At 43.5% G+C, this 23,191-nt stretch overlaps 2 protein-coding genes across 2 annotated transcripts in view; one reads left to right on the plus strand and one right to left on the minus strand.

The window, feature by feature from the left end:
* Window positions 1–6,274: 6,274 nt before the first annotated feature.
* LOC129148814 (zinc finger protein 706-like) lies at window positions 6,275–6,968 on the minus strand. The gene is made up of 2 exons (XM_054714849.1): window positions 6,940–6,968; window positions 6,275–6,518 (listed from the first exon to the last, which is right to left on the minus strand). The coding sequence occupies exons 1-2, from the start codon at window positions 6,966–6,968 to the stop codon at window positions 6,275–6,277; spliced, it is 273 nt and encodes a 90-aa protein (XP_054570824.1).
* Window positions 6,969–7,606: 638 nt separating this feature from the next.
* REPS2 (RALBP1 associated Eps domain containing 2) overlaps window positions 7,607–23,191 on the plus strand; it is a 184,297-nt gene continuing 168,712 nt past the window's right edge. The window contains exon 1 of the mRNA XM_054715568.1: window positions 7,607–7,840. Within this exon, the coding sequence (XP_054571543.1) occupies window positions 7,607–7,840 (234 nt within the window). The remainder of the gene's footprint in view (window positions 7,841–23,191) is intronic.

Below are 23,191 nucleotides of genomic sequence, written 5' to 3' on the forward strand. Positions count from 1 at the left end.
GATTTAAAAAAGCACCATGAAAATATATGGCTAGGATAATTACTATCCAAAATCCTGTTCAGGGAAACAAAGCAGGAAGCTGCCTGCCTCAGGTTAGACAGCTTGCTATTGTTAATGAGTAGTGAGAACTGTTGGCTCCAGTTTGTCTGACATGACTATTGGACTTTCCCAGTGCACAGAAAGCTTTAACGTTTCTGCTCAGCCATTCCCAGGACTACCAAAGGCTTCATTCCATGGAGAGAGGTGAACTGTCTGATAACTTACATACGAGGCCAGCAGGGCTGTTGAGAACAAGCTGTTGCTTGAGAACAGCCACCTTCTCAATTTGTCAAGCTTTTTCTTCAGAGGATGGATCTGGTATTGGAAAAAGGAGGTCTTTCTCTCTCTCTCTCTCTCTCTCTCTCTCTCTATCTCTCTCTCTCTCTCTCTCTCACACACACACACACACACACACACACACACACACGGGTGGGTACAGGATATAATTTCATCAATGTTCAAAACTGGTTTTATGGGAGACTAACTTGTATGATTCCATTGTTATTAGTGGTTTGTAGGGCATACAAGGGTGCAAGTACTCCAATCCCTCTTTTTCTCTATGAGTGTAGAATGAATTGGGTAAGGTCCATGGGGATACGTCAGCTTCATAGTTGCTGGAATTGGACTGGACATTTGGACTGGACTTGTGGCCACAATCAGGTGTCTTCTTACTATCTCTTCCCCATTCCTTCCCCACTTCAGAGAGCATCTGCAAAATATGCCCTTACCTAGGAAGCTGAAAGGAAATTGATGTATTATACCCATCAGGTCCTGCAAGTAGGAACAGAGAGTGGCCCCAACCTAGGTGTGCTTTGCATGCAGAAGCAGAGATAGAGTGGAGTCCCCTATGAAGGTAGCAGAATTCAAGGGTGGTGGTGGTCGAGAGAGAGGGAGAGGGAAAGGAAAAGGGAAAGAGAGGAACAGGGGAGACAGAGAGGGACATAGAGACACTATTGGAACCAAGAATTATCAGTTTCTTCTCCCTTCCATCACTTCTTCCTTAGAGAAGAGCAAATGAGAAGAGCTGTGAGAAGTGGCAATGTTACTTCATCAATATTCCCTCCTAGGAGTAGAGAGGAAAGTTTCTCATGAAAAAATGCTGCCATGGGAATAGTATTCCCTCCCCCACTGTTAAAGATCTACCTTTCTTCACTTCTTGCAAAAAAAAAAAAAAAATTTAAAATCAGCCAAACAAATGATTATTTAATATTTACAGTAGCCCCTCCACCATATCTATGGGGATACGTTCCAGGACCCCCAGTGGATGCCTGAAACCTCGGATAGTACCGAACCTTATACACCGAGTGGCCAGATTATTATGATCTCTGAACACATAATAATCGGGGCACTCAGTGTATATCCTATATCACAAAAAGCTAATATGCAAATTGTCCCCTCGATCAGGAGTTTGACCAGCAGGCAGGCCGGTCAACCGCCCATGTCCCCTCCCCCTGGCCAGGCTGGCCGGATCCCACCCATGCACGAATTCATGTACCGGGACCTCTAATATATATATACTGAGTGGCCAGATTATTATGCGTTCAGAGATCATAATAATCTGGCCACTCAGTGTATATACTACGTTTTTTTTCCTATACGCACATAACCTGTGATAAAGCTTAATTTATTAGGCACAGTAAGAGGTTAACAATAGCTAATTATAAAATGAAATATTATAACAATATATGTAATAAAAGTTATGTGAATGTGGTCTTTCTAAAAATATCTTATTGTACTGTACTCACCTTTCTTGTAGATAATGTGAGATGATACAATGCGTACGTGAAGGGATGAAGTGAAGTGAATGACTTGGGCATCGTGACATAGCCTGAGGCTACTAAAAGCATGACTTGAAAACAAGTACTGTGATACTCCAGTCATCTGATAACTCAACTACTGAGTGACTAATGGGGGGGGAGGGGATGAGGAGTGAATCCAATGTGGAAACGCTGGACAAAGGCAAGATTCACCTCTCAGGTAGCATGGTGGGAGATTTCATTACGTTACTCAGAACGGCACACAATTTAAAGCTTATGAAGTGTCTATTTCTTGAATTTTCCATTTGATATTTTTGGACCATGGTTGACCAAGGGTAACTGAAACCATGGAAAGGGAAACTGTGATCAAGGGTGAGTGGGTGTGGTAGGCAGTTAGACATGAGCAGAGCAAGGATGATGGTACAGAAGGTCTCCAGGGTGGAAAGCCCCAGGTGGAAAGCCTAGCAAAGGACAATTGTAGGGTGGGGCCTTGTCCCTAGAGTGGCCTTTATCCCCTAGCATATTGATGTCATGCAGTTTGGACCCCCTGACCTTTCCTCCCTAGAGATAACATTTAGACCTCAGTTGTATTTTAGCTCCAGGCTGAGAAAAGCAATAAAACCAGACCAGCAACCCCATGGCTGACCTCAGGACCAGCTGCATTGAATAATGACCACACCCCACCCCCACCGACCAATCAGTGGAGACTTAGACCCTGAAAGGACACACCTGGAAAGCTGCTGACTATTCTATTAAGATCTTCCCCTGTGACCTCCCCTAAAATCTCCACCCTTAAAACACTTAGGGTGGAGGACCCAGAGGGCTCTCCCTCCAGGGAGCATGCTGGTGCCTTTCCCTTTTCAGTCTCCCTTTCCCCTTTTCCACCCTCTAGGCGCCTTGCCATCACTTTCCTCACTCCCAAGCTCCGAGGGCCCTTCTTTTGCTTCCACAACTCGTTTCCTCAGCCCATCTCTTTTACAAATTACTTCTTCTACCCCTATGATTTTACAAATAAAGTTTTCTTATAGTTTGGGTCTTGGCTCTGAATTCTTTCTGAGCCAGAACTCAAGTATGGAGGTTGTTGAACCCAGGCCTGGTCTGACCCCCACCGGTCTAACACCCAGTGTCTTTCCTGCCACCTACAACAGGGGCTACTGTACAGTGGTCAGTCCTCAAGAGTACTTTTTAAAGTTCACCAGTCTTTGAGATAGAATATAAAGTATCTCAATATCACTCATGAAAATTCAGAAGCTCAAATTGAATTCTCCATACCGCTCCCTCCCAGGTAACCCAAAGATTGGCTGTAGGCAAAAAAAGCTATTAGGTTTTCATACTTTAGAAGTCAACAAATTTTTTAAATAAAGGGTCAGAGAGTAAATATTTTAGGCAACAACCCAACTCTGCCATCATAGTGTGAAAACAACCACAGACAACACATGACTGTGTTCCAACCAAACTTGGTTATGGACACTGAAATGTTTCTTTTTTTTCTTTTAATACGTATGTTTATTGATTTCAGAGAGGGAGAGAGCGATAGAAAACTAAATGATGAGAGAGAATCATTGATCATCTGCCTCCCGCATGCCCCACACTGGGGATCTAGCCTGCAACCTGGGCATGTGCCCTGATGGGGAATCGAACTGCAATCTTCTGGTTCATAGGTTGATGCTCAACCACTGAGTCATGCTAGCTTGGCAAATGTAAGTTTCATATAATTTTTATGTGTCCTGAAATATTATTTGGTGCACAGGAAACACTAATTTTTTTTCAGCCATTAAAAAATGTAAAACCCGCCAAAACCGGTTTGGCTCAGTGGATAGAGCGTCGGCCTGCGGACTCAAGGGTCCCAGGTTCGATTCCGGTCAAGGGCATGTACCTTGGTTGCGGGCACATCCCAGTAGGGGGTGTGCAAGAGGCAGCTGATCGATGTTTCTCTCTCATCGATGTTTCTAACTCTCTATCCCCTCTCTCTTCCTCTCTGTAAAAAATCAATAAAATATATATTTTTTAAAAAAGTAAAACCCATTCTTAGTTCATGAACCATACAAAATCAGGCAACTGGTCTTAGTTTTACAACTCCTGCTTTAGAAAACTTTTCCCTAGAAGTAACCACTACCTTGTTCTGGGTTTGTGGTCATCTTTATGTGGGGCACTGATGCTGGATTTAAAAGGGAAAAAAAGCATAATTTAAAGACTATCTCTTGGCTACTCCCGAATATATTATCTTTCTGGCCATGATGGAGCTGAAACAAGTGTGTAAGTTTAGAACTGCAAGGGTATACAGAAATTCTCTTCTAAAATGTTCTTATTTACTGTCAGCCTTAAGTGATATGAGTGTTTATAGTTTTATATTCTTATCTGTCTATTTTGAAGTTTGATAACTATTTCTTGTATTAAAAAAGCTGTTGTAGAAGTAAAGAACAGTGCTTAGAATTCCTTAGATATTAAAACATTTTTTAAATGCCATTTTCTCCTCCTGTGTCCTTGTTTTAAATATTATTGCTATTGGGTCACTCTGGGTGTGCCTCTTGTCTGCCCGCCCATCCGTCCGTCCATCCATCCATCCATCCATCCATCCATCCATCCATCCATCCATCCATCCAGCTATCCAATGTTGAGCAGCTTCCCTTCCAGCATCCCAGAACCCATCAGAGGCCGTCCCTCCTTCCTGCTCCAGCCTGCAGTCCCTCATCCTTGGCACCAAGTCTCTGGGCTCTTGCCTCTCCCGTGATCCTACCTCTTTGTCTGGTCCTTCAGCTTCTCCAGTCCCACCCATTCGTCAACATCCATCTTGGGTCCCCTTCATCAAACCTTCCTGGTTGAGCTCTGGCTCATGGATTTTCTCTCTTCTCTAAACTCCTACAGCACTTAGCCCGGAGTACACAATTTAGCACTTAATTATATATTGTCTTTTATTGTTTGTTTTTATTTGTTGTATCAGTTTTGTCTTTTCCGGTGAGGCTGCAGACTCCTTGAAAGAAACACATCTTTATTTTTTTTTTTAAATCCCTCACAGTACTCCTGGAGGGGCACCATCAATACTCCATGTTCTACCAGAAAGTGTTGATTGATAGGCACAGATGTGAGTGTGAGACTTTCTACCCATCTCTGCAGTATCTGGTGCTTAAGAAATATCTGTCAAATTTATTACACCGAGTTGAGTAATGCAGATCAACTTCAAATATAGTATCACACCATCTCTGCATCCATTTTCTCATCTGTAAAATTTAGATAAAAATGTTTTTCCAACCTACCTGAGAGTTACTGTGAGGCTTAAAGGAGGTAATGTAGCTTTGAACTACATGAATGTTAGGGATTATCACACCTCATATTTCTTTTTGTAGGAGTTGTAGGGGAAATTAGGGTTTGGCATTTATCACAAAGAGTGTGTCCCTTTTAAAAATATTTTTATTGATTTCAGAGAGGAAGGGAAGGGGATAGAGAGACAGAAACATCAATGATGAGAGTCATCCATTGGCTGCCTCCTGCCCGCCCCCTACTCAGGGTGGGGAGCGGATCAAGCCTGCAACCCAGGCACGTGTCCTTAGCTGGAATCGAACCCGGGACCCTTCAGCCCACAGGCCAACGCTCTATCCACTGAGCCAAACCAGCTAGGGCAAGTGGGTCCCTTTTTAACCTTTGTTAGAATGGTGGGCCTTTCTCAGGGAAACCCAAGTACAATTGGGATGGTAGAAGAGAATAAATATGATTTCTTGGCTTGCAATTTTCCCGAGAAGGTCTTACAGTTGTGGCAAATACAATGGTGGTGAGATTTTGAAATGGAAGTTCCCCAGCTAAGTTAGTCTTTGCTGCTCCCAACTTACCTATCCTTCCTGTACTCTTGTCCCAAGCCTACTGCTGTCTTAATTCTCTCCTGGCAGGTCTGAAGCACAATGTCATGTAAGGAAAACTTAGTGAAGAACTGCCTGCTTTTGGAGTGGATCCTCTCCTCTATTTCATTTCTTTAGATTCCAAAAGGGAAGTATTACTTTGGCCACCACTTATGAATTGACATAATTTTTCTTTTTTCTTCTTCTGTGTCTCCCCCCTCCTTAACCATCTGCTGATGTTTTTTTCTTTTCCTGTCCTTGGTCCTTATTTTAGCTGACCCAAATACCAAAGTCTGTATCATCCGTGCTATTTCTTGAGATGTTGTTTGTTTTTGTTGTAAAATCAAAGTACTACCTTATTAAATGAGTTATTTTACACACTCTGAACATCAATATAGTTACAATTGTAAAACATTTTTATAACAAGGATGGACTGATTCTCAGATTTCCAAATTGGAGTCAACTGTACATTCACACAGAATTGTCTTTGCATGAAGCCCCAAAGGGAACAGCATAAAAATGAGTGTTTCTGTAGCCCCTTCATTTTTGCTGATCAACAGTTTGTTAGAAAAACAGCTGCAGGTTTGCTACCTAAGGTCTGAGACAGTAGAAGAGTCAAAGGCGTCATGAATTCGCCTGTAAACAGCGTTATGCCTGGACATCAGCCGATTCTGGAGGAAGTGGAGTCTTGGGATGCTTGCTCTCAAAGTGCGGCTGGAAGGTCTGAGGGTCTGGCATTTGTGCCCCACAGACAGTGCGGGTATATACTAAGGCAGCTCTGGCAGCAGCCTTTTGGTCCTGTCCTTGTTTCTTCTTCTGTCCAGATTGCTTTTTGTCATTTTTCTGCTGAGACGGAATCGTCTGCTGTCCACGAGCCGGGACAGTCTTGCTTCTGAGAGACCTCGCAGCGCGAAGGGGCCAGGCAGAGGGGCGCGGGGCGGGGGGGGGGGGGGGGGGGGGAAGGGGGGTAGGTGTCCGGACGCAGAGGAAAGGGGAGAGCACCCAGCACGGTTTTGGTCTCCTCCACACACTGAGGAGGGGAAAGAGGACCCACCGCCGCGTGCGCCCGCCGCCGCCTCAGCCTTGGGAAGGCCACTCGAGATGTCTATTTTTCCTTTGGGTTAGTGTTTCCCAGAGAGGCTTAATGCATGTACACGTGCTGTTCTTTCCAGGGCCTTTTTTTACTCCTATTACTCTAGTATTTAATATTAACTAACCAATGTCATTCCTTTTTAAGGCTCAACTCCAGCTTTGAGCCATCTCGCAGAAAGTGGCCTAACCTCGTCGCCACCCTGAACGCGATGGGGAGTCACCGGGACCTCAGTCGTCTGAAGATCTCCATCCTTCAGCTTTTCAGGGCCCTAACCAGTATAGCGGTGGAAAAAGGGGGCGCCTCATTTCCCTGGCGCGGTGGTCCCCTTTCTGGGAGGCACGCGTAGGGCCCGGGCACTCGTTCCAGCATCCTAGGGAGAAAACGCCACAGCTCTCCCCGCCCCCTGAAAAGAGCCATTCTCCAGGTGGGGCCCTTTCCCGGCCCGGGCGGAGAGCAAAGACCCCCCCCCCCGCCCGCCCCCCGCTCCGGTGCAGGGCGCGCTCGAATGGCGCTGGCCCAGCCCTGCTCTCTGGCCGGGCAGCGGGGCGGAGCCTGTGACCCCCTGCAGGGCGGGAGGTGCGCGGTATTTTTCACCAGGTGAGGCGGGGGCGGGGCCTGGGCGGGGCCAGGGCGAGACCCCCGGCTCCGATTGGTCCGCGTCGCGCCTGTCTCCATGTGCCGCGCCGCTGAGGCACAACATTCAAGTCCGGGGGCGGGGCCGGCGGCGCCGGGAGGAAGAGGCCGCGGCAGCTGCGGGGCGTGGGGGCGGTGGCGGCGGCGGCGGCGGCGGCGGCCAAGGCCAAGGCAGAGGCTGCGAAGGCTGCGGTGAAGGCAGCGGCGCCCCGACCCGGGGGGACAGTGCTCCGACGGGCCCTCTTCCAGGCCCGATGGAGGCGGCAGCGGGCGCGGGCTGCGGCTCCGGGCCGCCGCTGCTGCTGAGCGAGGGCGAGCAGCAGTGCTACTCCGAGCTCTTCGCGCGCTGCACCGGCGCTGCAAGTGGGGGCCCCGGGTCCGGGCCCCCCGAGGCCGCCAGGGCCGCCCCCAGCGCAGCCACCGCAGCCGCGGGCCCCGTGGCCGACCTGTTTCGGGCGTCGCAGCTCCCCGCCGAGACCCTGCACCAGGTAGGTCCTCGTGCCCCTGCGGGTCTGGAGGGGATCGTTTCTGTAGGGACAAGGGGTGGGGCGACAGGGCTGCTCACAGGGACCCGGAGGCCTCGGCCAGGTGGCAAGGAAGGGGCTTCGCGGCTGGGAACGGAGACGAAGCCCTTGTTCCCCAGGGGGACACCAGCTTCCTCTGCAGCACAGCCGTGCTGGGTGCGCTCAGCGTCCTCCTCCCCTGAGCCGGACTGGTACTCCCTCCCCTCCTCCAGCCATTTCTGGGGCTCTGAATCCACCCAGACCCAAAGTTTGCCTTGTTCTGGAAGTGGCGTTTGTTTTGGCTGGTGTCTGGTTTAACCTCTGCTCCGGGCTCCTGCCCTTCCCTCTCCTGGGTGGGTGGGAAGGGGTGGGCGCTTGGGGTGCCTTGCTGGGATTTGAACTTGAAGGATGTGTGATGTGTATGTCTATAGGGCCGGGGGCCCAAGACTAAATGTTGCCTCCCTCTCTATGTATATATCTACCCTATATATTGCCTACTAACATATTTCTGAAAATTAGTATTAAACTGGAAAGCCGTATTGACAGGTTGCAGAGCGTGGACACGGGCTGCAAAGAGGACATCTGGCAGGACAGAGCAAGCTTCCAGTTTAGGGCTAGAGGTGGGCCCCGAGGTCCACTGTGGGGGCCAGCTGTATTGCCCATATTATCATTGCTTGGACTTGGAAATAGAATTGGAAAGTAATGTGTGTCATAGCTACCTCTTTTTGGCCGCTCCAAACCTGGAAAATGAGGAGGGGATGATCCATAGCAGATGCTGTTTTTGTTTTGTGCTCTCCTTGGAGCTTGGAGAAAGACAACTTGATAAGCACATTGTCTTTTGATGTTACTGGCACTAAATGGTCATGAGATTCTTCATATCAGGCCCAAAACGTGAAGTGAAGCTTTTGTTAAAAGCAATAGCCAGTATGAAGTTAACATCAATGGAATATGTAGAGTGGGGAGTGGTACTTTAAAATCTAAAGGGTTTTATGGCTCACTTGCAGTATCATTGTTTGTAGATATTTTTTTATACCGCTGGAGCATGATTATACCTGTATGTGAGCGTAACTTTAGCCATTCTGTAATCTTTCACCTTTTAGCATTCAGGATTTCTGAAAATATAATTAGTATTCACGGAATTTAGCGTGGCTGATTGTCCCTTAAAAAGTCCTTGAAAATGGTGATGGAAGGAGACTTGACTTGGGGTGGTAAACACAATACAATATACAGATGGTATATTGTAGAAATGTATACCTGAAACCTGTATCATTTCATTAACCAATGCCACCCAATAAATTTTATAAATTCCTTGATATGTAGATAGTTCTGCCACTACTGTTGAGCAGTTGAGTTGGACCAGATAGAGAAAACGTCAGTGCCTTCAAATACAAACCGTGGTTATTACATCAGGCCCTCAGAATACTCCCAAGCATAATCAGTTTATTAAATGCTGTCACTACTTCTCCACTCAAAAAGGAATAAGTGACAGACCACACAGCATGTGACAGCTGGGCACCTTTTAAGGCTTATGTTGTTAGTAATGCATGGAGTGTGAGAAGGTGTGTATATTAATTCTGAGTATGTTGGGTGACTGCTCCTTAGGAGTTGGGGAGAGGGCTTTCCTGGTGTTAGAACCCATGCTCCCTTGAGGTAGAAGAACCCAAGGCACAGTGCCTTTGCATGAATGAGATTCTATTCTTGATGTTCAGTGGAATCTGCTTGCAAAAAGACTGGCAAAAGGGGACCATCAGATTCCTTGTAGTAAATCTCAGAGCTTGAAGCTCCCCTTTTCAGCCAGCAAAATAAAATGCACCCTTCCCCATTAACCCAACACAATCAGAACAATGTAGTATTCCTTTAAAAATATGTTTTTATTGATTTTCAGAGAGGAAGGGAGAGGGAGAGAGAGGGAGAGAGAGACAGAAACATCAATGATGAGAGAGAATCATCGATCAGCTGCCTCTTGCATGCCTGCACTGGGGATCGAGCTGGAAACCCACACATGTGCTCTGACCAAGGGAATCGAATCATGACCTCTTGGTTCATGGGTCGGTGCTCAACCACTGAGCTGCCACACCAGCTGGGCTCCAATATTGTTTTTACAGGTGAAAATAAACAGGAAAGGCATCCTGGACAGGGAAATGTAATTAGAAGAGATTAAAACAAAGCCAGCAGCCAACAGCCACTTAATTTTTACCAACCACTTTGGTGTTGTGTGGTGGTATGTGTCTGAGTATGTATATGTGTGTGTGTGCACACACATTCTTCATTCACCTTGAGTTGCACTACACTATAGGTATATTAGCTTTCCTTCCTCCCTTCCTTCCTTCCCTCCCTCCCTCCCTCCCTCCCTCCCTCCCTCCCTCCCTCCCTCCCTCCCTTCCTTCCTTCCTTCCTTCCTTCCTTCCTTCCTTCCTTCCTCCCTTCCTTCCTCCCTTTGTTTTTCAGTATGTTTTTATTGATTTCAGAGAGATGTAGGGAGAGGGAGAGAGGGATAGAAACATCAATGCCAAGAGAAAATCACTGATCAGCTGCCTCCTGCATGCCCCCTACTGGGGATGGAGCCCCAAACTGGGAATCGAACCCTGACCTCCTGGTTCATGGGTCAGTGTTCAACCACTTAGCCACACGGGCTAGGCAACATTAGCCATTCTTTAAAATATTTAGATGTAAGTTCAGGATTAAGTGGCCCAACAGGTATAACTTCTCAAATCATGAAAGCACTAGCTAGCTCAGATAGTTTCTATAGTAACAGTCAGATGTTCTCCTTAATAAGCATACAATTAAGATTACCATAATGTTTCAGGAAGGGCGAAAATCTTATCTGGATTAAGTGTTCTATAAAAATACTTAATTTTAGTTCTTACCATTTGCAGCAGCATGGATGGAACTGGAGAGCATTATGCTAAGTGAAATAAGCCAGTCAGGGAAAGATAAATATCACATGATCTCACTCATTTATGGAATATAATGAACAACATAAAATGGATGAACAAAAATAGATCCAGAGACAGAGAAACATCGATCAGACCATCAAACCTCAGAGGGAAGGTAGGGGAGGGTGGGGGTAAGGGGGAGAGATCAACCAAAGGACTTGTATGCATGCATATAAGCCTAACCAATGGACACAGACAACAGGGGGGTGAGGGCATGAGTGGGGGGGGTGGGGGTAATGGGGGAATAAGGACACACATGTAATACCTTAATAAATAAATTAAAAAATAAAAAATAAAATACTTAATTTTGTCTTCTCCTTTGAATAAAACAAACCACTACACCTGCTACTTTGTTATGGAAGTGAATTATCTTAGGAATTTTTTTTCAGTTGAAATCTATAATATTTATTATATATATATTTTAATAGACTTTATTTATTCAGAGCAGTTTGGGGTTCACAGCAAAACTGAGGGGAAGGTACAGAGTTCCCATATACCACTCACCCCCACACCTGCACAGCTATTCCCATGATCACCATGCCCCACCAGAGTGGTACATTTGTTACAATTGATGTAACATTAGCACATCATAATCACCCAGAGTTCATAGTTTACATTATGATTCACTCTTGGTGATGTGCAATCTATGGATTTGGGCAAATGTATAATGACATGTATCCATCATTATAATATCATACAGAGTATTTTCACTGCCCTAAAATCCTCTATGCTCCATCTCGGTGCTTCATCTCTTCCTCGTACCCCCAACCCTTGGCAGGCAACTGATCTTTTAAAAAAATATATTTTTATTGATCTCAGAGAGGAAGGGAGAAGGAAAGAGAGGCAGAAACATCAATGATGAGGGAGAATAATTGATCAGCTGCCTCCTCCATGCCCCTAACGGAATCAAGCCCACACACTGGGCATATGCCCTGACTGGGAATCAAACCTCGACCTCCTGGTTCAGAGAGCGGCACTCAACCACTGATCCATACTGGCTGGGCAGGCACCTGATCTTTTTACTGTCTCCATAGTTTTGCCTTTTTCAGATTGTCATATAGTGGAATCACACAGTATGTAATCTTTTCAGATTGGTTTCTTTCATTTAGTGATATGTATTTAAGATTCTTCCATATCTTTTCATAGCTTGATGGCTTATTTCTTTTTAGTGATGAATAATATTTTATTGTCTGGATGTACCATAGTTTGTTTATCCATCCACCAATTGGAGGACATCTAGGTGGCTTTTAAGTTCGGCAATTATGGATAAAGTTGCTATAAACATCTGTGTGTACTTAGGTTTTCAAATCCTTTGTGTAAATACCAAGGATCATGATTGCTGGATCATATGGTAAAAGTATGTTTAGTTTTATAAGAAACTGCCAAACTTTTCCAAAGTGGATGTACCATTTTGCAACCCCCTAGCAGTGAATGAGAGTTCTTGCTGTTCCACATTCTTGTCAGCATTTGTTGTTGTCAGTTTTCAAGATTTTGGCTATTTTAATGGGTATGTAGTTGTATCTCATTGTTCTTTTTATTTTATTTTTGGTTAACTCTCACCTGAGGATATTTTTTCCATTGATTTTCAGAGAGAGTGGAAGGGAGGGAGGGATAAAGGAAGGCGTTAGGGGGGAAGGAGGGGAAAAGAGAAAGAAACTCATATCGATTTGTTACTTCCCATGGATTGAACTTGCAACCCAAGTTCGTGCCCTTGACAGGGAATTGGACCTGTCACCCTTGGGTATGTAGGGTGACACTCTACCCACTGAACACCACTGGCCAGGGCTCATTGTTCTTTTAATTTGCAATTCCCTAATGACATAAGATTTTGAGTATCTTTTCATGTGCTTATTTGCCATCTTGAATTATTTTAATGCATCAAAATAGCCTATTTTAAAAGGCCTTTTGGATCCTTTATAGAGTATTTATGTTCATGTGCTGATTTATTTTAAAAGAAGGATTTTAGTATTAGCTAGAAAAACGGTAGAATGAAACACAAATTGAAAAAGGAGAATATCAATGTCTGAGAAACAGGTAAGTAGTTTTTGTTTAATACTTTAAGATAAAAAACTAGAACTGTTGGAGTGATGGGTTTCCCAGGTTGTGAAGTATCTCATTGGTATTCAATGGCTAGTATTTTACTAGAAGGCATAGGGTGTGGTGGGAATCAGGATTGGGTTTGAAGGGTATTTGAGTCATTTGAGTTTCTATTGTGCATCAGATAGACACTGTTCTAGCTGCTATGGTTATAGCAATGAATCAAATACAAATCCCTGTCCTCATTGAGCTTACATTCCAATGCCAATGTTTTTATTTTTCAGTTTGAGTAAGAAAATATTTTAAATATGACATCTAGAAAAAAATGTTTACCTTAAACTGGCAACTTTTGTGTATGACATAATGAATTAACAGACTGTATAGATTCCTTTATAATATATATCTCTTAGGATGGTATCTTAGTCTCTGGGGATGCTGTGCATATTTCAAGAGTCATAATTATTTTTATGATAGTTAACTTTTTTTTTGTTTTGAAATAATGTCTTTATTTTTCATTGAGATATAATTGACATATATAGCATTATGTTAGTTTCAGGTATACAACATAATGATTTTATATTTGTTAATATTGTGAAATTATTACTATAATAAGTCTAGTTAACATCCATCACCACACACTTATACATTTTTTTCTCATGATGAGCTTATTTGATTTACCCTCTTAGCAACTTTCAGGTATATAATACACTATTATTAACTACTAGAGGCCCGGTGCACGAGATTTGTGCACTGAGGGAGGGGTCCCTCAGCCCAGCTTGCGCCCTCTTGCAGGACCCCTCAGGGGATGTCTGTTGAGCCCACAACCCGGGCATGTACCCTTGTCTGGAATCAAACCCAGGACCCTTCAGTCCACAGGCCAACGCTCTATCCACTGAGCCAAACTGGCTAAGGCTATGTCTTTTTTTAAAAAAAGAGAGAGAGAGAGAGAGAGAGAGAGAGAGAAAGAGAGAGATTTGTTGTTCTTTATTGGTTGTTTCTTGTACGTGCCCTGACTGGAGATCAAACCCACAACCTTGGCGTATCGTAATGACACTCTAACCAACTGAGCTACCTGGCCAGGGCCTTATGTTTCCTTTTAAAAAATCTTCATTAACCACTCTTACAATGACTCATAATTATGGTGTTGTAGAGACCTTTATGCCTAAGGAAAGTAGGTGTCATTTTTTTTTATATAGAATGTCATATGACCAGGGGACTGTTCTAAACACGTACAAATATTAAAAATGCCTTCATAGATACCAAAATGCACACTGATATTCTTGAGAGTGTTAGAGGATCTGTATTAGGCTTTCATAGGCTTTTTTCTCATCCTTTTAAAAAATCGATATTTTCAAACAAACAAGTGGATGGAAAAGTTCATTAAACTCCTCTGCACTTGTCACCCAGGCTGAACAGCCATCAATACATGATCAATTCCATTCTATCTGCATTCCCACCTTTGTTCCCTTCCCCTTATATTATCCCGAAGAAAATCTCAGACATCATATGATTTATAGGTTTTATATTTAAGGAAGAAATCTGGGGTTGGTAAGAGGAGATGAAACATTCAGGGATTTAATATGGGCAGAAAAGTAACTGGTCTATGGTCAAATGGCAAGACTGATAGATGGTTCCACGCATTCAAGCCATTGGCAGTCTTTAAGATAACAATGTGTGAGAACTGATTTAGAATAATTGGGGAAACCAACAGGGACTTGGAAAAAGTAACAAGGTGAAGACTAGAAATATAAGATGGATTTGAACATTGTCCTAGTTTTATACTCATAACTAGGGACTGCCCTACTTTAAGGGTATAGAAAATTGATTTTGAGGAAATCTTGAGTTGTTTCACTAATTATTGGCAACTTTTTGAAAAATATAATTTTATTGATTTCAGAGAGGATGGGAGAGGGAGAGATGCCCAGCTGGCGTGGTTCAGTGTCAACCTATGAACCAGGAGGTCACAGTTCGATTCCCAATTAGGGCATATTCCGGGGTTGTGGGCTTGATCTCCAGTGTGGGGCATGCAGGAGACAGCTGATCAATGATTCTCTCTCATTATTATTATTATTTTTTAATATATTTTATTGATTTTTTACAGAAAGGAAGAGAGAGGGATAGAGAGCTAGAAACATCGATGAGAGAGAAACATCGATCAGCCGCCTCCTGCACACCCCCTACTGGGGATGTGACCGCAACCAAGGTACATGCCCTTGACCGGAATCGAACCTGGGACCCTTGAGTCCGCAGACCGACGCTCTATCCACTGAGCCAAACCGGTTTCGGCCTCTCTCATTATTGATGTTTCTTTTTTAAAAATATATATTTTTATTGATTTCAGAGAGGAAGGGAGAGGGAGAAAGAGATTGAAACATTAATGATGAGATGCCCAGCTGGCGTGGCTCAGTGGTTGAGTGTTGACCTATGAACCAGGAAGTCATGGTTCGATTCCCAGTTAGGGCATACGCCGGGGTTATGGGCTTGATCCCCAGTGTGGGGCATGCAGGAGACAGCTGATCAATGATTCTCTCTCATCATTGATGTTTCTTTTTATTTATTTTTATTTGTTTATTTTTAATATATTTTATTGATTTTTTACAGAGAGGAAGGGAGAGGGGGAGAGAGCTAGAAACATTGATGAGAGAGAAACATCGCTCAGCTGCCTCCTGCACACCCCCTACCAGGGATGTGCCCGCAGCCAATGTACATGCCCTTGACCGGAATCGAACCTGGGACCTTTCAGTCCGCAGACCGACGCTCTATCCATTGAGCCAAACCGGTTTCGGCTGATGTTTCTTTTTTAAAAAATATATTTTTATTTCTTTCAGAGAGGAAGGGAGAGAGAGATAGAAACATTAATGATGAGAGAGAATCACTGATTGGCTGCCTTCTGCACACTCCACACTGTGGATCGAGCCCACAACCAGGGCATGTGCCCTGACCGGGAATTGAACTGTGACTTCCTGGTTCATCGGTCGATGTTCAACCACTGAGCCACACTGGCTGTGCATTACTGGTAAGTTTTTAAAGAAGGTTTGGGTCCTTTCCAGGTTTTTTGAAACTTTCTATGTTTTCTAAAGGCAAGCATCTAGTATTTTTGTATTATATCATTCTGTTCTTTTTTACATGTCTATGGGTGGGCAACTGTCTTAGTCTGTTTGGGCTGCTATAACAATTGCTACAGATTGGTTGCTCATAGATAACAGATATTTATTGCTCATAGTTCTGGAGGCTGGAAGTCCAAGATCTGCATATTTGGGGTCTGGTGAAGGCCCCTTTCTGGTTCATAGCTGGTGCCTTCTTGTCCTGTCCTCACATAGTGGAAAGGGCTAAAGAGCTTTCTGGCCTCTTACTATAAGGGCACTAATACCATTCATGAGGACTCCACCCTCCTTGCCTAAGCATTTTCCAAAGGCCCCATTTTCTTATACCATCACGTCAGTCATTAGGATTTCAACATATGAGTTTTGGGGGGACAAACGTTCAGATCATAGCAGCAACCAACTAACCTGGGTTGCTCCAGACAGATGTTTCCTAGGATGTGGAGATTTCAGTTTTCAAACCAGGACAGTCCCAGGCAAACTAGGTTGGTCGTCCCCTCTCCCCCGCATTGGTTACTGCATTAGTTACCTATTACTTTATAATGAATTTCCATTAATTTAAATTGAAGCTTAAAACAATACATTTATTATCTCATTTCTGTGGGTCAGGAGTCCTGACATGGCTTAACTGGGTCTTCAGTTCAGAGTTTTACAAGGTCAAAATCAAGTTGTTGGCTGAACGGCATTCCTTTCTGGAGCTTGGAGACCTCTTCCAAGCTCATGTGGTTGTTAGTACAATTCAGTTCCTTGTGATTTTAGGACTAAAGCCCTCAGCTCCTAGAGGCCACCCCGAAGTTCCTTGCCACATGGCCCTCTCCATAGGCAGTTCATAACATGCCTGTTTGTTCCTCTGAGGTCAGTAGGAGATTCTCTCCAGTTGACTTAGATGAGTGACATCCCATCACCTTTGCCATAGTCCGTTGGTTAGAAGCAAGTCACGGTTCTGTCTGCACTCAAGGGGGGGAGAGGATTCTACAAAAGCACAGACACCAGGAAGTGAGAATTATTCGTGGTGAGAGGCACCTTAGCGTCTTTCCACCACACTTGCCTTGCAGAGTTTTCTGAAGCAGAAAATTATTCTGATTAGTTTTTTGCGGCCAGAATATGTATATATAGCTTCACCACTCATTTCAAGATTTCTTTATCTTCCTAAAAACACTTGCATACATAATTCATTTTCTTATGCCAAGTAGAACTGGCAAATATATATCTTCTAAGTTATTATTTCCAATTTTAGCCTTTAGGCAGTTTGTTTTTCCTCTCAACTAGTAGGAGGCAGGAAAAAAAGTGCAAAAGCAGATGTGAATGCCCTGCATGCCCACTCCAGCACAGAATACTCTAAAGCAGGGTCCAGTTCAGGGACCGTGAATTTAGATGTGGGAAAAATACATCTTTATACTAACCCCTGACTGAAATCGAGCATTTCTTTCTATTATGTGTGTACCCAACAAACCACAAAAGGATTAGCAGTACCTGTGACCTTATCATCTGTAGAAATAGGATATTTAAAAAATCATATTACAATTGTTTCAGATAATTCAATGACAATTTACAATAGTTTAGACACATTGGCTGATCTTACTCATTGTGTTAATAAATAAACAAATGTGTTACTACCAGAAACTTGTTTTTTAAATATTTTGATAGCCGCATTTCAATATATTTTGTTTATTTATACTAGTAATCCTATGCGGGATAAGGACACATATGTAATACCTTAATCAATAAAGAAATTAAAAATGTATTTTAAATGTTTAATTCTATGCATTTAAAAACATTCTGAGAAGAGGTACATGTAGACTGCCAGAGGGGGCCACAGTACAAAAATGGTTAAGAAGCCCTGCTCTGAGGTGTCAGGACTAGAAATTCCAGTTTTCGGAGTTCATTATTTTCAAAGTCAGAATGGCAGTAGCACTCCTGGCCAGCCCAGGTCCCTCCCCCTCTAGTCTGTCTTACATTGGGGAAGGAAGCCCACAGTGAATGAGTGCTCTGCTTCCTCTAGGATCTTATGCTGCAGTCTCTGCAGACCCTGTAGTCCTGGCCCTGAGTTCTCTGTGCTCTTGACCTTTCTATCTGGCCCTCTCAGCTCCGCCTCACTCCAGAGCAGGTGCCAGCTGGCTGTTGGGCCTCTTTTATTTACCACTATTATTTCTACTTTCAACACTGTCTGGACCATAACTTGAAGGAAGAAGTGATTTTTAAGTGACTAGAGAAACCTAGCTATCTTTAGAATAAGTCGGGCCTCGGGGGGAGGGTAGGGAAGGGTGGGGATAAAGGGAGAGATCAACCAAAGGACTTGTGTGCAGACATATGAGCCCAACTAGCGGTTAAGGACAACAGGGGGGTGGGTGCATGTGTGGGGAGGGGGGTGGGATGGAAATGGGGGGACGAGGACAAATATGTGATACCTTAATCAATAAAGAAATTAAAAAAAAAAGAATTAATTCATGACCAGGAGAGGCTATTAACATTAGGCTAGTAGTAAATGTTTGTTTTGACTTAATTCATTTCTAACACTTTGCCATTGGTTTACAGAAAAATATCTTTGTTCAGCCTCCTGGGGGTAATTAAGTGGTTCACTGTGTTAATTTCCTGACTAATTGAAGTATACTCATCAATGCCAGCAATTACAAATTGTTTTTTTTTTAAAAGCAGGCTTTCTTAAATGTGTAATGTTTGCCCCATGCCTGCAAAAGAGCATATTTAATATAATAATCTCTTTGTTTCTCCCGTAGTTCAGGGTCAGCCTCGTGAAAAACATGATTATATGTAAACAGCTTTTTGCCCCAGGAGATGTTTGGTGTGCTTGCTTTTTTAGTTTTTTTTTTTTCTTTCAAATTTAAAATGTTTCAACTCCTCTCCTTTGCGTACACCCTGGTACCTTCATAGTCCTACTGCTGAGAGATGGCAATGGAAGTAAAGCAGGTGCATTTAGCATGTGGATGTTTTAGATTCTGTTAATTTATTCATTGTCCTAGATCAAGGGTTCTCTACCTCAGCACTATCGACACTTTGGTCTGGGTCGGGATGTCTAGCAGCACCCCTAATCTCTACCCACTAGATGCCAGTATCTGTCCCTCCCCTGTATGCTAAAACAAAAAATGTTTTCAGACATTGTAAAGTGTCCCCTGAAGCAAAAATGTACTCTGGTTGTAGCTATATGATGAAAACCTTTATAGTAGCAGCTACCATTTATTTACTGATTGCCGTGTACTTGGCCTTGTCCTATAACTTGGCACAAGTTCATTTTATTTAATTCTCACAACCAAACTACTAGAGGTATTATTGTCTCCAATTTGAAGAAAACAAAGTGGAGGTGCAGAAGTTCAGTAACTTCACCAAGGTCACAGAGAGAACTGACTTCTGGCAATACCTTTCATAATTATTTGGGTTGAAATTCAGTCTTTGTTGAAGGGACAAACTAAAAATGAAAGGGAAGTTTTCTGATGCTGCCTTAATGAAGAGGCTATTGTTTTCATAGCAATTCAGTATAAATGTTTGGATTCTTCCTTAAAGGGTGAGTGTGTGTGTGTGTGTGTGTGTGTGTGAGAGAGAGAGAGAGAGAGAGAGGGAGGGAGAGGGAGGGAGGAAGGGTTTTGGACTATTTTCTAAGGAGCTTTTGTGGCATGGTGAAGCCTAGAGACAGCATGTGTCAGCCCTAGGGTCAAAGTTGATCAAACTTTGAAGCCAAGTAAGCCATCAGAAATTCAGGACCCCAAAGCGGGGGATGGGAGACATCTGTAATGCTATCAACAATAAAAGTATATATATTAAAAAAATAAATTCAGGGCCCTGCAGGAAATAGCAAGCTCAGACGGTTTTACTAAAAGCAGGGGCATTGAGGCATGAAAACTAGCAAAAGCAGGAAGCCAGTGCCTTCCATAGATCTGAGGTGACCAGGGGAAGGGATATTGTTGCTGGAACTCTGAAAGGTGGCTCCCAAATAGACACAGTAGTATAGAAGAATGCAGCCATTGCCAGAGCTGTGTCCAGGGAGGGAATGGTGGGCTGAAGCGCAGATAACCCACTCTCCTGCCATCGGATGTGATGAAGTGCCTCTCACTGTCTTCACCCAAGTGGAAGTCAGGGGCAGGGGAGACTGGGTGTTGAAGCTTATAGAGGTCAGCCTCATGGGCAGAGGGATAAAGAAGGGTTGGGAGTGCCTCGGGAACATATAGAGGGAAGGCCAGCACAGGCTACAACCGGGACTGGGAACCACTGCATTGAATCCTACAGAAAATGGGGCATGGCTTGTGTGGGGAGAGAGGGAAGTCCATTTGTGCCAAGCAAGGTCTGGGTGTATGACCTCTAGGAGGCACTGGAGAGGGCTGGACAGGAGCAACTGGCCCATCTGAGCTGCTTTTTGCACTTATCTAGGGGAACCTTGAGGACTGTGGGGTTGTCTGTCTGCATTTGGATATGGAGTGTTTGTGCTTTTTGATCAGAGTGGGGCAGTTGCATGAGTTGCGATGCTTGTTCTTGTTCAGAGCATTGGAGATTCTGCCAGGAGTAAGCTGCACATGGTGGAAAGGTCGCATTAGGACCAGAGGATGAATTAGTTCAGGGGAGTAGAAAGCATATCCTATATAATAAAAGGCTAATATATAAATCAACCGAACAGCGGAACCACCAGTTGCTATGACACACACTGACCACCAGGGGGCAGATGCTCAATGCAGGAGCTGCCCCCTGGTGGTCAGTGCGCTCCCACAGGGTGAGCACCCCTTGGCCAGAAGTGAAGCTCACGGCTGGCGAGCACAATGGCAATGGCGGGAGCCTCTCCTGCCTCCAGGGCAGTGCTAAGGATGTCTGGACTACTGGCTTAGACCCGCTCCCCACAGTTGGTCATCCCCTGAAGCCTCCCCGACTGAGGGAACCCCCAGCGCATGAATTTCGTGCACTGGGTCTCTAGTTATATAGGGGTATGGCTTTGCATTAGTTTGGCTTTTTTCTTTCCCTGAAGGATAGCATTCCTGTATGTATATGTGTATCCATGTAGGATTTCTTTGTATGTACATTGCTCAGACTCACTAAGGCTTATTGAGCTAACCGAGGCCTTACATTTTTTTAGAATTATCCTCATATACTGTAAAGTAAAGGCAAATGCAAAGAAACAGCTTTGTTCTCTTTTGCATTCTTCATGGGCTAATGTATGTTCTGGAAAACTTGTTGCCATGGCAATGGGATATTATCTATCTCCGTAGGGTACTACATAAAAATAGCCCTTTGTGTTAGAGGCTGATGTTGGTGACAGGTGGTTGGGTGAATGTATAGCAGGGTGCTTTGTCAGCATTCCATTGTTTAAAGTTGAGAAATCAAAATGAGTATTGATTTTTTTCTCAAAATGTAATTTAAACATTTTAAACAATCTTTATTGTTGAAAGTATTACAGATGTCCCCTTTTTATCCTCCATTGAACCCCTCTACCCCCTCCCGCCCCCTCTGAACTATTGTTTGTCCATGGGCTATGCATATATGCATATAAGTTCTTTGGTTAATCTCTTCCCACTTGCTCCTTCCCTCTAAAATATGTCAGTCTGTTGCATGTTTTGATGTCTCTGGATCTGGTTTTTTTTTTTAATCAGTTTTCAAAATCTAATTTTATCTGGAATAGGCAGGTAGTGGTGCTCTATTTAATTGTGAATTATAACTTTCCTTTGCAGGTCTAGTAAATATGATTGGAGCCATCTCTCATGGTGATAAGTAAGTGGCTCTTTCTGGTGGTGCTACAGTGTGTGCAATACAAGATTGGGTGGGGGGACAAGTATAATTCTCTAATTCTTTTTAATTTTTTTTATTGATTTCAGAGAGAAAGGGAGAGAGAGATAGAAGTATCAAGTATCAATGATGAGAGAGAATCATTGATTGGCTATGCCCTGCACATCCCACACTGGGGATCGAGCCCGCAACCCGGGCATGTGCCCTGACTGGGAATTGAACTGTGACCTTCTGGTTCATAGATCGATGCTCAACCACTGAGCCATGCCAGTAGGGCTATTTCTCTAATTCTTGAACTAATGTTTCTGCCTAAGTGCCTTGAACTTTAAACCGAGAAGTAACTAGTGGTTAGGTGGAATAGAGGAGCTCTGAGCTGTTTATCAAATATTAACTTCTTATAGTTTCACAAATGGAATGGAACAGATCCTTGTTGAAAGTCAGTTCCCCTGTTGGTTTTAGTGTTGGCCTCACATGTAGCCAAGGATGGAGTCTTGACCCTAATATTAATTTTTCCTTTGAAAAAATCCTTTGGGCAATTTCTTAGGACAGTAACTTAAATGTTTTGTCATGCTCTTATTTTTCTTCTAGCAATTTGTCTTATATATAAATAATAGCATCCTGGTGCTGAAATAAAATTGACTCTAGTTGTAAGAATTTTAGAAAACTCTCATGAGAAAATACATGAATGGCTGGGCATTTTAGACCTGAAAGTCTGATATACATTGTACTACTACTTATTTTCATTTTCATGAATATATGAATGATAAGTGAAAAATCTATGTCTAAAAGAGCTCCTTTAGCAGGAAGGTTAGGGAGAGGTGGGGAAGATAAGGGATCAATCAAAGGACTTGTATGCATGCATATAAGCATAACCAATGGGCGCAAAACACTGGGGGGTGAGGGCATGTATGGGAGTGGGGTGGGGGGCAATGGTAAGATATGTACACATATAATACCTTAATAAAAGAAATTGAATAAAACAAAAACAAAACAAAACAAAACAAAACAAAAAAATAAAAGAGCTCCTTTAATAAGTCTAAGATAAATGCTAGATGGTAAAGTATTATGTCATATCTTATTTGGCAATGCTTTGTTAGTGCTACCTAAAATAATGGTGTCTTAGGTTTGAAATGCTTTTATCCTCCTGCTTCTACCTGTGCTTACACCTCACTGGGTCCTTTGTCAGAGTCTGTTGTATGAATTAACTTCTTGGTTTCCACTTCCTGCTATCACTATATGTCCATCTTTTTTTTTATTATTTGTTTATTGGTGTGTGTGTGTGTGTGTGTGTGTGTGTGTGAGAGAGAGAGAGAGAAAGAGAGAGAGAGAGAGAGAGAGAGAGAGAGAGAGAGAGAGAGAGAGAGAGAGAGAGATTGATTTGTTGTTCCATTTGTTTATGCATTCATTGTTTGCTTCTTGTATGTGCCCTGACTGGGAATCAAACCCACAACCTTGGCCTATAGGGACAATGCTCTAACCAACTGAGCTACTTGGCCAGGGCTCCTTCTGTTTTCTTACCACCATAATTTTGTTCTTGAGAAATT

The sequence above is a fragment of the Eptesicus fuscus genome, chromosome 1 (genome assembly GCF_027574615.1).
Source record: "Eptesicus fuscus isolate TK198812 chromosome 1, DD_ASM_mEF_20220401, whole genome shotgun sequence".
Taxonomy (NCBI): Eukaryota; Metazoa; Chordata; class Mammalia; order Chiroptera; family Vespertilionidae; genus Eptesicus; species Eptesicus fuscus.

What these genes read in the sequence shown, in the direction of transcription:
- LOC129148814 (XM_054714849.1), bottom strand. Translation starts at nt 6,968, where the DNA reads ATGGAGATCTTCAGACGACTGAGGTCCCG. An exon ending in TTCAGACGACTGAGGTCCCG is followed by an intron (nt 6,519 to 6,939) that starts GTGACTCCCCAT and finishes GAGGTCTCTCAG; the next exon opens with AAGCAAGACTGTCCCGGCTC.